The 13,306-nt window shown below is 38.9% G+C and overlaps 1 protein-coding gene across 3 annotated transcripts in view; it reads left to right on the top strand.

Annotated features, from left to right (window-relative positions):
- SNAP25 (synaptosome associated protein 25) overlaps positions 1-13,306 on the top strand; it is a 74,925-nt gene that overhangs the window by 45,493 nt on the left and 16,126 nt on the right. For all 3 annotated transcript variants that reach the window (XM_036876199.2, XM_036876196.2, XM_036876197.2), the window contains exons 2-4: positions 369-504; positions 2,240-2,281; positions 10,077-10,125. In XM_036876199.2, the coding sequence (XP_036732094.1) occupies positions 433-504; positions 2,240-2,281; positions 10,077-10,125 (163 nt within the window). In that variant the 5' untranslated portion in view covers positions 369-432. The remainder of the gene's footprint in view (positions 1-368; positions 505-2,239; positions 2,282-10,076; positions 10,126-13,306) is intronic.

Genomic DNA, 13,306 nt, shown 5'->3' with positions numbered 1-13,306 from the left:
CAGAACAAACTGTACACTTCAAATATGTGGGATTTATTGTATATAAATGATTCTTCAATGAAGTCATGAAAATAAAAATAAATAAATGTGAGATTATTTACCACATACCCCCATACCATCATTCCAAACTCTTGGGTGATTGTGTCTTAAAAGATACTTCATAGGTAGACAGGTATCTATCTCTATTATAAAGCTGGCAAGGATACGCTCAGAGTGTCTTTTGTAGAAATAACAAAATTCTGTTGACCTTCCAGATCAGAAGATGATCGAGTCATGGAGGCAGATCCATTTAGATCTTCCCCTATTTGCACACATCTGCATGCATATATATAAGTTCTCACCACATGTTCAAATCTGCTTCTCCTCAGTGTCTGTGGCCAAGCCCACCGCTGACCCCCCTGGCCAGGCGCCCAGCCATCCCCCACCACTACCATGGCTGAAGACGCGGACATGCGCAATGAGCTGGAGGAGATGCAGCGGAGGGCTGACCAGCTGGCTGATGAGGTGAGGGATGAAGACACGGGAAGGGAGAAAAAGATGGGGAACTGAGTAGTTGTCTTACTCGGGTTCAGGTGGGAAAGGTCTTTCTATGTCTCAATAAAAACAAACAAACAAACAAGGAGTATGACTGTTGTTCCATTTTCTAGTATTTTGTAAGCTGGTATTAAAATTAAGTTACATAAACTGAAAATTAAATAGGTTATATTAAAAATCCAAGGTAATACTCCAAATGCATCACTTCCTAATTATTTTACTGTATTTTACTACTCTTTATGCTCTTAAAGCCCGTGACTTGTATCTGTAGTGCGGCAATACTGTATAAGGGTGTGTTATTGTGCATCCTCCCAACTTCTCTTTCAGTGAAGCCATGATGCAGTTAAAAATCAGACAGAGGAAGAGTATATTGCAGGAATTCTGCAAACATTATGAATCAGGGTTTGACTTGCTGCTTTAATGATTGTCTAGACTTAAAACAATAGGGAATATGTAAAAAATGTAGATTTAATTTAGAAGTGTGCACATCCATGGCCGTTACTCTATAAATAACACAAAAAATGGAGAAAAATCTTCCAGTACTTAAGAACTTTTATTCGCTCCCACAAAGAAGTCACTTGCATCACTGACAAACTAGTAAAGTTGCAACGTATGTTTTCATTGCTTCCCCTTCCTCATAGTCATTCATGTAAATGAAAATATCAGCACTTGTGTCAGAACCACACTTGTTCTTTGCATGTTTAGTAATGGACACAAGAGTTCACCAAAAGTTAACAAAAGCTTTCTGTGAGAATGAATTGGCTCTAGAGAATTTGCAATAAAGAGTATTATGTATTTTATTATTACTTGTAAATTTTGAGTGATTCCTCCCTTACATCAGGAAAATACTAAACTTAAGTACATGTATATATTCATATATTTTTTCCAGAGAGCTGCTTGTGAAACATTTGCCAGTATACCACAGCTTACAGCCATGCTGTCTGCAGCCTGCTGACAGCTTTTCCACTAAAGTTAACATTCTTCACCTTCCTGCAGAATCCTGTTCCAAATAAGTTTGTCACATGAAAGTGCAGCTTTGAGAGATCACTGTTCTAGGGATTCTAGTAGTTTCAAAGAAACTGAGAAGGAAGTGTCAACACTGTGCCCGAGGGACCAGCACTGAGTTTCAGATCTTCCCTCTCATTTTTTTTATCTAAGGAAGAAGAAGATTATTATAGCTGTCTCCTGTATGCTAGTTATTTCCAACATGCTCGATATTTTTTTCACCCTAAGGCAACGGCTTAATTTGTATTGATGAGAACTTCCAATTTTGTTTCTAGGAGCTTTATGAGAAACTTGATGTTAGATTCACCTCAGTTCATGAAAAATAATGTTTGTGTTTAAAAATTCACTATTCCTGCTCCAGGGAGGCCACATTTGCCCTCTGAGCATTTGAGATCATTGTTCATGCATCCTGCACTCACAAAGTGATCTTTTCCAGATTACTTTGTCTTTGATATCAAGATCAGCTTCATATGGTTTTGACTTTAGGAAGATCAGCTTTAATGTAATTGCTGCAGGGAATCTTATTATGTAGAAAGCCTGATAAAAAAGAGACTGAAAAGGGGAATACCTCTTTGTTTCGGTTACAAACTTAAAAGGATGTGTGATAGCCATTCTTTGTGTTTCCCTGGTGAAGAAAGTAGTTAGGATTTTCCAAGTCTTCTGGATCCTGCACTCATAATATTTATGTTTTTTATCTTAGTCGCTGGAAAGCACCCGCCGTATGCTGCAACTGGTTGAAGAGGTAAGTGAGGAGTGACCATATTCTAAAATCAACAGATCCCTTTTGCTGATGTATTATTTTCCTAGACCCTACTGCCTTTCCCTAGGCCATGGTCCCATTGATTCCAATGCTAATATAACCTATGAAGAAGCCATATAATGAGAGAGATGCTGTATTTAAATTGCCAGGTAGCCATTAAAATATTTCTGACTCACCCTCCCGGCACAGGCTACTTTATAGCTGGGAAGCAGAGAAGGAACTGTTTTTAAGTAAATGCTCCTGAGAAATCACAAAAGATTGAATCACTTTAAGCAAATCAGAGCAATTTTTATGTATGTAAAAACTTCATTTGTAATCATTTTGAAGCTAATCTTGACATTCTCTCTTCTGACTTTAGCCACATATATGACTTTTAAAAATAGGCATCCATATAGATATAACATTTTTAGAAATTGTTATATTTAGAGTCAGGCACTAGACTTCATGAAATAATAGGAAAATTCCTTAATAAAGGAAATTTCAAGTCCAATAATACAAATATAGAAAAGCTCTTTTATTTCCTGACTCTAGATTGAACATCCATTTGTGAGGCATGGTTAATGAATCCCCAACTATTTTTAAATGGGTAAAATGGGGCAGATGGCAATAATGGAATCAAAAGAGCATTTACAATAAACCTTGCTCATTCCAATTTAGGAGAACAGCAGTCAACCAAGAGAAATAAATGGATTAATTGAACTTGTCCACTGGGAGAGATGAAGTGGAAAAAGAATGGAATGGGCTATATTTATCTTAACTGAATAAAACAAGCCTAATAGTTTTTAATTCAGTGAGATGCTATTTTAGCTATGCTCTGAAACTGCTTATCAATGTATAATCTCATGTGTGGCTATCATTTTTAGAGAGCTTGGGTGTTCTCTAGCAGAATCATTAAATGAGCCTACTCACCTCATGCCACTGTAAATTGCTTATGCAATAACATGAAAGGAAAAAAGGTACGTTTTATAAGGCGAAAAGGAAGCACAGCTGCCTCTCACACTACAGAAGCCAACATTTTCCCTTCTATCTGCAGCTTCAGCTTTCACCTAGGAATGAAATATGGCTAAATGCAAATTGCCACAGGAGGGCTGGGGAGAAAGTAGTGAACCATGAGTTTTCCAGACGCCAAGGATGTGCACGTAACAAAACCTCTTATCACAAAAAATGACAATTTGAGCCTGCAGAATATGCACAAATTGGCCCCCACAGAGAGGCAGGCCAGCAAGAGAGCCCTTGGCAGCACAGGAGAGCAACCTTTGCTCTCTAAATGAAGAGAAATGGGTGTTTTTGCTCTATTCTGGGAACACCGTTCATGTAGAAATACTTGAAAACCAAGACAGAGACAGATAATCTAAATCCAAGAGTGCTGGTGAGGCTCTCAGAGCGGAGCCATTGTCCCTCAGTCTGTTGTGAGAACAAAGGACAGGGCCAAGTGTGGGGTCATTCCCGTGGGAGCTCTCACACTGACCCGAAGGAAGCCTGGAAGTCAGCTGATGGAATTATCTTGATAATCCACCCAAATTATCTGGATAATCAAGATGTATGTTGATACATCCTTATGGACCTCCAAGCTCACTTGTTATTTTTGTTTAGTGTGTATGTAAATTATTTAGGTGATGTAAATTATCACCAATTTGAATCATCACCAATTTGCCCACTTGTGCAGTGTTGAAACACTGCCTAGAACAAGGGAAGTGGTAGAGCAGATGCATCGAAACCTATCACTTTGCACTGGCCCCCTCCCCCTGATCAGAGTCTTTGGGTCATGGACCCTTCTTTTTTGTGTCTTCTTAAACTGCAGGCAGTGTCACCAGTCTTGAGAAAGAAGTGTCTGCTGTAATTTATTCTGGGGAAAAAAAAATTTTCTACAGCTCTACTGATTGAAGTAGGCTCCTTGAGTCATACATTTTTGTTTCTTCTAAAGTGTTTCTCAATCAAGCATGAAGTTGCATCTTAAAACAAAGGGTGAAACAGATGGAAGCTTTCTCCAACCACTGATAAATGAGAGGAAGCAATATATTAGACTTTCCATCCTTAGGAATTTATGAGGAAAGCATTGTTAGAGTAGATTGATTGCTCTTACTTCCTCCTGGGTTATTTTATATTGATGGTCAAACTCCCATAGTGTCTAGGGCATTGGCTATTCAGATGATAGTCTGCTTTTCAATCAAAAAATGAATTTCTCTTTATAGAGAATCAGCATTAATATTCATCAAAGGCAGAAGTCATTTAGAAAATCCGAGCAATGAAATACCAGGATCTTGCCCCATGATCCCAGAGTGCATCAATGCTATATAATTTGAATTGAGCTGAATTCTTATTGAAATTCAGTCTCAAAGACAGGAAAGGTTACTAAACTTGTGAAGTCTCCTTAAGACAAACAACCCCACTTTCAGTGGAATATGTGACTGTGCCATGTTTCATAGACTTCAGGGTGTAACAGAGTGGGATACGTTGAGGTTTGCTTTTTAATGGAAGTCATTATCAGCACTTCAAGGACAATGAGAAGTTATATAGAACAGTGGGGAAAGTTCAGAAAAGCTGAAAACCTGACACAGATAAAAAGACTCATTTGATTCCCAGCCTGAGTTGGGAACTGGCTCTTCTGACTGATGCTATGGAATGCCTGGCTCTAGGTGTGGGAGAGAAGATAAAAACTGATAGCATGCTGGAGAATAGATAGGAAAATAGCTCTCCAAATTCAAAGGCTTACCCGATTTTGGAGCACAGAGAGGGGAACCATTAATTCTGGTGGGAGAGTCACAAATGTATCCTCAAGGAGGGAATATTTGATTCTAAGCAAAAAAGTTAATCCTGCTGGCATTAAATGCAGGAAATGAAGTCCACACATTAATGCCTTGAGCTATGAAAACTGAGCCCAGGAACAGCCCCCCTGCTTTAGAGCAAGTCCATTCAAAAGCACCACATAGCGCTTTCATGGAGTGGTGGGTATAGAGGGCTTCCCAACATTTCATGATGTTTTAGCATCTTTTCATTCCAACTTATCTTTCAAGATGCTTCAGCTACAAGAAGAGAGTAAGCATTGTAAAATATGCCAGACTTTCTGGTAAAAATGAAAAATCCAGGCTGGGCAGGTGTTTTCAGAGAAGCAGATGTGGGGTCTTTTGGAAGTGTAGCACTTAAGAGTGCTTGCACTATCCTAGTTTTAGCTCAGATTTATGGAACTTTGGGGACAGCATCTCAGAATGACCAAAGAAAGGCTTAAAAATGTTTTGTAAACATGATGTTAGTTCATCTACAGGAAAGGAAAAGTAATGAGAAAGAAATGAAAATAAAAAAGAAAGAAATGGGAAAAAAATCCCTCACATCTCCAACTCTGCTGCTTTTAGGTACAGAGTTGTCCCAGCAATCTCAAACAGAAACCAAGAGTTGAACTAAGACAAAAATAGAACCACCTCCTCTCACTCCTAGCTATTCAAATATAATACTCGCTAAGACATAAGAGAAAGTACTATTCTGCCTTCCCTAAGATATTATCCCCATCCCTACCCTCTCGCTTGTGCTGCTAGTTCCTCCAAAGAACAATTCAGTTATTTGACAGAAGCTGTCAGCAAAACAGTGGAGCCAAATGTAAGTTCTAACATTTATTGAGAACCACTTTGTGCTAGGCACTGTGCCCAGAGCTATCATCATCAGGCATATATCACATAATTTAATTTAATCCTTGCAGCCACCTTTTGCTACTATTTTGACCTCCATTTTACCAAGGAGGAAATTGAAGCACACAGTGGTTAAGGGACTTGCTTGAGGCACACAGCTACAAATGGCAGAGATGAAATAAAAACTCAGGTCAACCTGATTCCAGAGTGTGAATTCCTATGCACAGCACTTCCCTTCCCTTCCACCTGCAACTCCTACGGTATTTACTTTTTCCTTTGAGAGTTCCACAAAAAGCAAAAGAATCTGACAAAACAAACACAGCAGCTCATTCTAAACAGATTGAGACTCCACACAAATTAAATCCTTTATCTTAATATATTCTTCTTCAAACCCCAGCCTCTCACAGAATGGAACTTTCAGAGGTCTTTGCATTCTGTAGCTCATTTTATTTTTGTAAGAACTCTGGGAAGTGAGGGAGTTATTTCTGTTCCCATCTGGCAGGTGGGAAAGCTGAGATACAGAACTGGTGATTCCAGAGCAAGAAAACAGCAAAGATATGTCTAGTATCCAGAATTACTGACTCCCAGATCCCAGCTCTGTTCCCCTGACCAGACTGTCCCTCACTCTGTGAAGCACAGTTGAGAAGCCATGCGTTTATCTGGCCTTGCCCTTAGTGCCTGGAACAGAGTGGGGGCTCAATAAACATGTAGTGAGTGACTGAATGAGTGAAGAAATGAGCCTAGCAACCACCCAATCTTATTTGGCATCTCCACCCTTATCTTCAACGTGGGTAAGTATCCTGAAGGTCACCTGACTGTCCCACAGTCCCACAGTGGGTGGCTGTGGCTGAGCCTAGAGCACAGCCCAGCATTGCTGACTCCCTGATCACTGCTCAGTGCTGCTTCTGTTCTCCCAACTTGTGACAGACTCTCACTCCTTCAAATTTGTTCTGCGAGTCATTCCAGCACTGAAATATTTAGCACCAAACTGAGCAAGTGAGGAATTATACTTTTATACGAAACTTGCAGAGCTCCGTGTAAAAGAAATTATTCCGAGTAACAGAAAGTGTAAACAGATGAGAGGTGATCTGACCAAATGGAAATCCCAAACCCATTTCCCCCCAAAACCTGTTCCCCACTAGACTGGAACAGGGTCTCATGCATGGCCTTGAGCTGGCTCCTTGCAGGAGAAAATGCTCTGTGAGGTGACTGTCGTCACCAGAACTTGCAGTATCACATCCACATGCCCAAATAAGCCATCTGCTCTTCATAGTTTCTTCTCATAAGCAATGGCTAAAATTTGCAGGAAAGGGCATAGAAGTTATTAAAATACAGGCTAGTGGAGATGAATGCCACTTGTTATACTCAAAGAAAAAGATTCAGACATGTCTTCTGAGGTCGAGAGTCTTGCTGCTCCATGTGTCCCAGCACCAGAAGGATGCCCAGCATAGGAGAGCTTCCACAAAATGCGAAATCTCAGGCTCTACCCAAGTCCTATGAATCAGGAGGATCTACATTTTAACAAGCTATTTCCTGTGCAAGAGATTGGTATGCACATTCAAGTTTGAGAAGTATGGTCTAGAAATTTCTGATGGTAATCAGTAATGATTATTTTAGTTTTGCCTAGATATCCTGCTACATATACACGCATTTTTGGAAGGTATTTGTTTTCTAAACATGTAAAGCCAGCTATAGGCCTGGCACCATTCTAGCATGAGCCACATATTAATTAATTTAATTCAAATAACAACTCCATGAGGTACTATTATTATCACTATATTACACATGAGGGCACTGAGCCACAGAGCAATGCAGCCATTTGCCTGAAGTCCTGCAGCTAGGAAACGAAATCCCCCAGGTTCCAGGATGGAGTCTGGCTCCCAATCTGGGTTGTCATGTCTCCTGAAGCCATCCCAAGCCATCATTCTCCAAACTGAAACGCCAGATAGGCTTTTGTGTCCAGGAGGATTAACTGAATGTATTCTCTGAAATGGTGAGTTTGCAGAAGCTCACCTAAATCATTTAAAGTGTTCTATCATTGTACAAGCATTATTGGAATTGTTAAAATAATATTTTTAAAAAAAAAGACCTCTGTTGACTTCCACTAACATCGCAGTCTTTCTTCTTACTTTAAAGTAAGTCAGTGAGAAATAAGTCAGGGGCCATGGGAGATACCTTCTTTTAGAGTTTATTCTAGGGGCCACCATGAGCTTTCCTTGAAAAACTAATCCAGACTGTAAGCAGTGCCATTTTATTCTTATTAACAATCACCCTGTAAAATGGAAAGTCTTTACTTAACTAATTAGAATTCCTAGCGATGATGATTCCTAAGTATGAGCTATGCAAGTATCTCTGCTCCTTCTCCCTACCCACCAACTCCCACTCCCCTCCACCAAGTAGTTCAGGTGGGGTTTGATTTATTTAGATCATACAGAGTGAGATAAGGAGAGCCTTTTACAGATTCCTGCACAGAACTGCAGCAAAGCTTGAGGATGAATTTTTCTCACACTATATTATTGTGAGGAATTTTAGATTTCAGAATAAAGGACCTGATTTTTCATCTGTTAATCCTTCTAAATTTCACAGAACTTCTCTCCATAGAGAGAAAATGGGAGGGTGTTTCCTTTTGAGCTTTATTTCTCAACCATTGTGAAACAATCATCTCTTTTGATAAACCTAAAAATCTCATCCCCCAAGATTCTTTTTTTAATTGAAGTATAGTTAATATACAAGATTATATTAGTTTCAGGTGTACAATATAATGATTTGACAGCTATTTACATTATTAAATGCTCACCCTGATAAGTATAGTTACCATCTGTCAACATACCAAAATACTACAATACTATTGACTATATTCCCTATGCTGTACTTACATCCCTGGGACTAATTTGTTGTGATTGGAATTCCACTGCTCTTTATCCCCTTCACCTATTTCATCTACTTCCCACTCCTCCATGGTAATCATCAGTGTCTTTTCTGTATCTATGAGTCCATTTCTGTTTCATTTGGGTGTTTTGTAGGTTCCGCCCAAAAGTGAAATCATACGGTATTTGTCTTTCTCTTCCTGGCTTATTTCCCATAGCCTGAGACCCTCTGGGTCCATCCATGTCATTGAAAGTGGCAAGATTTCTTTCTTTTTTAGGGCTGAGTAAATCCTGTAAGGTTAGGTTAAGTTTCCTTTATGCTCTTGTGTTGAGTGTCCCCATTTTGTCCCTGACATAAGTGGCCACATTTTAACTTGGTCCTAGAAAGGTTATATCCGAATGTCCATTTCACCAGTATCCAAAGAGATTAGGATTGTACCCACCTAATTAGTACATTAGAGTCTCCCATCAAAAAAACCTGATTCTCTTACTGAGAGTAAATATGAGAGTGAATGTGGTCTATTCACAAGCAGTGCTGTTCTAGAAAGAACCACGGCACAGCCATCACAGAGCAGGAACCAGTAGTAGGTCAGGAATAGGACCACTTTATTGCAAATGGTAGGATTTCTTTCTTTTTCATGGTAATAATCCATTGTAGATATGACCATATCTTCTTTATCCATCCATCTATCCATGGCCACTAGGTTATTCCCATATCTTGGCTTTTGCAAATAATGCAGCAAGAGGCAGGCAGTGCATACATCTTTTCGAATCAGTGATTTTGTTTTCTTCAGGTAAATTACAAAAGTGGAATTTCACCCCCCAAGATTCTTATACATCTTCTCGGCAGGGCATCCCCCATCCATTTCACTGATGGGAACATTCTAATATATCATGCCAGAGAAGTTTTAGTCTAGCAGATTTGAAACTTTTGCTTTTTGTGATTGGTGTTACAAAAACTATAGGCATTTTTATTTTCTAAATATAACATACATATACTATGTAGTATGTGGATTCCAACTCCATGCCAAGCCCCATCCCCAGCCCTGCCCCCTGAAGACTAAGCTACGTCCCCCTCTCTACCCTGAGAACCACCTGTACAGTCCAAGGTGACCCTCTCCTCCCAGGCCCTCCCCACCCACGATACTCTCACCACAGCCTCTCCCTTTTTTCCTTTGGTCCACCTTCATTTTCCATTTCTAGGGCTAATTGTCCCCTTACTGATTTCTCTTTCTCTCTTTTCTCTCTCTTAACTCTTTTTTCAACTTTGCTACCATTACTGGAATATAGAGTAAAGATGCTGGTATCAGGACTTTGGTTATGTTGGATGAACAAGGAGGTAAGTTGAGATTTCTTCAGTAAAAACATTACTTGTGTGTACACAGGTGGTCATTTTGACATGCATCACACACATAGATGAGTGTGAGGGTTCTAGGTTTTTCACTGTCTTGCTTTTTTTCCTTTCTCTGTTGAAAAGATTTGTAAATGTATGGAAATGTTAAGACCTTCATGACTGAATGACTGGTACAACTCTCCTGTTGTATATGTTGGAATTTTGAAGGCAAAAGTCACTTTTTGTTTGCATTTTAATGATAGGATTTTGGACAGTTTGAGAATTTTCTTATTCCCCTTCTCCCTACTCTTTCCCATAAATTTGGTTTTTCTTCTAATAATCCTAGAGAGAGTGAGAGAATATAGTATATCATGTTGTCCATTTCTTTTGACTCCCCCCTAATTCAATTATCTGGCAGTTTAGATTTCTGAATCATCATGGAGATGCTTTAAATAACTAGAAGCTATTTTTAATGGGATATAAGCTGAGGGAGATCATTAGAAAATGGAAAATTGAACTTTCTGAACTATTTTAAAAATTATTATGGAATTGTTAGAAGCAATTAAAATCAGAATCGATGACAATTATCTCTATACACTAAAGTTGAATCTAGAAGGGTTATAGCAAAGTTTTTCTTTGTCTCAACACATTTAGTCAGATGGTGATGCTTTATTTAATTCTAGCCACAAGTTAGTTACCTGAATTCTTGTCATAGCAAACAGCTTTTGAGCATTTTTTCTCTATATTTTTTTCTCTATATATATTTTATGAAAGCATTAGAAACTCTTAGGACTCATGAGAAATTATTTTAATGTCAAAAATTAAATCATAAAATTTATTCACAATTTGGGGCTCTATAACAAACTCCAAAAATAAACCTCACTTTGGGGGGAGATTGCATACAGATAACAGACATAAGGCATTTCTATAAAATACAGAGAGACCTTGCATGTCATCAAAGAAAAGAGCAACAGCCTACAAGAAAAATCGAGGTAGGGTACAAGTCATCAGTTTACAAGTAGACATGAGATCGTGCTTCAACCAATAAGAATAATGAGATGTCATTCTTTAGCAGACTGGCATAAAATTTTTTAAATTGGTAATAACCAATGCAATGAGTATGTTGGGAAAACAGAAACTCTTCATCTACAGGTGGGTACTTTACCCCATTACAAATATTTGAAGAGAAATTTGATAGTGTCTTCAAATTTTGAAGTGCACCCATATTTAACCAAGACATTACACTTTTAGAATTATATGCTGCAGATATACATCAACAACTATATGAAGAAAAATATACATGCCTTCCCCAGTAATAACTGGAGACAACCTAAATGTCTGTCGGTGGGGATACCAATTAAATGAAGTATGGTATGGCGATAAAAGAAATATTCTGCATCCATTACAGTTAAATGAGATCAATCTCTATTTACTGGCTTCTGATGTGTTAGGGCAGAGGCAGGGAGGGGCTAGAGGGATGTGTATCATTTGGGATCCTCTGGGGAGCAAATGCCAAGAATTACTTAGAAGTATATGAGATTTATGCAGGAAGTGTCTGTGATAAGTCAAGGGGAGAGGATGCAGGAGTTACAAAGAAAGCCTTCAGACTGTGACGGGGGTCTGACACTTGCAAGAGGAGACAGGGAGGAAGGACTGGGTAGAAGTGTCAGACGACAGTGCTGTTCTGGGAGTGTCTGCTAGGCTGACGGGGATCCCAGAAGCAAAGACAGCCCAACGGAGCAGCCCCAGGTTGGGCAGGAATGCCACAGCTCTACTAACCCCGTTGTGGCCTGGAAGCAGCCCAGGAGAGCATGGCCTCTGTAAATGCTGATCCCACAGGTGCAGCAGCTGGAGGAGTCAGCTAATTCAGGGGCCCTCTTGAAGGGCGGTCCAAGGGACACACCTTCATGGCTGTCATATAAAGACTTTTGCTTCCTTAGTATTTATTTTTACTGAACTTTGTCATTAAATATGCACCAACCAATAAAAAGAAAATCAAGAGAAAAGTTTTCTAAGAAAAATTGAACATCGACCTCAACTCTTTCCCCCCAGTTTTTAAAATACAAATTGTCCAGATTTATAGGCAAATAACTGAGTCTAGTGGAGTTGTTTTGAAGGAACTACAATAGCAATGGCAGTCTTCAGATCTCCCCAAATGAATTTGCTATAATGTAAGACTTACTGGCTTGATCTGTGCAAGTGTCCCAAACTTTGAAACTCAGGATACAGCAAGTTACTGCTTTAAAAAAAAAAAAAATTAAACAGCAGATGTCCATACAGAAGAGTGGTACCTCATTTCCAGAGCTAAATTGAATAACTTATAATTAAATAATTAATTTAGCTAATAATTTGCATGTGAAGGGGGTAGAAAAAGGAGCATTGTAATAGGAGAAAAGGTGTGAGAAAGCTTCAGGATAATGCCTCTTTACCCCTAGCTATAAAGCATTGTCTTAAAGATTTAAAAAAATAGTATACAAATCTTGAATCAAGAAGAGAAAAAATTAAAAATGTGCTTACTTGATTTACAAAATTTCATTGTACTTTGATGAAGAAAATCTAGAGAGAAAATCTGCCGAAATCTCCATACACATATAAAAATACATTATTAAGCCTAAATGATTCCCAGGAACCTCTATATATTATTCTCTGAGAAATGAAGCAGAATAGCAGATTTCTCCCGCAAGATAGTTCATGTCAGCTAAACTACTTCAGTTCTGACCACACAATGGTAAATGCTGAATTCCTCTGTTCAGGGCATTTCCTAGGGTAGTCTGGGTTTTACCAGATGCATGGTGAATAGGTTGATACTGTTCTATTAGCATGCAACTGTAAAGCCTCCAGAAGCTGCATGGTCTTCAGTGGTACACACTCCATTTTTACTGTAAGAGGAGAGTAGGACCTTGTAAAATGACAGAGGAATGTAAGTCAACAACTCTCTTCACTGCCATCATAAATGCCTTCTAATTCTGTGTGTGCTGTGTTTAGTTATTTAGATCAGTAATTGCTTTAAAATTTCTCTCCATTTATGCTCTACTAATTTTTCTTATGCCTGTACACCAGAACTGTTGACTGCTTCTGCCTTGCAGCTGCCCAGGAATATCAAGAAAGCCATCCTTCTAAGGAACTGGTCCACGTTGTCCAGCTAAATGGTTGCACTCAGAAATTCCTTATGGGATTCTTGTTTTAT

This window comes from Manis pentadactyla, chromosome 5, assembly GCF_030020395.1.
Source record: "Manis pentadactyla isolate mManPen7 chromosome 5, mManPen7.hap1, whole genome shotgun sequence".
NCBI lineage: Eukaryota > Metazoa > Chordata > Mammalia > Pholidota > Manidae > Manis > Manis pentadactyla.
Note: the sequence above shows the minus strand (reverse complement) of the source record. Positions and strands in the feature narration are given on the sequence as shown.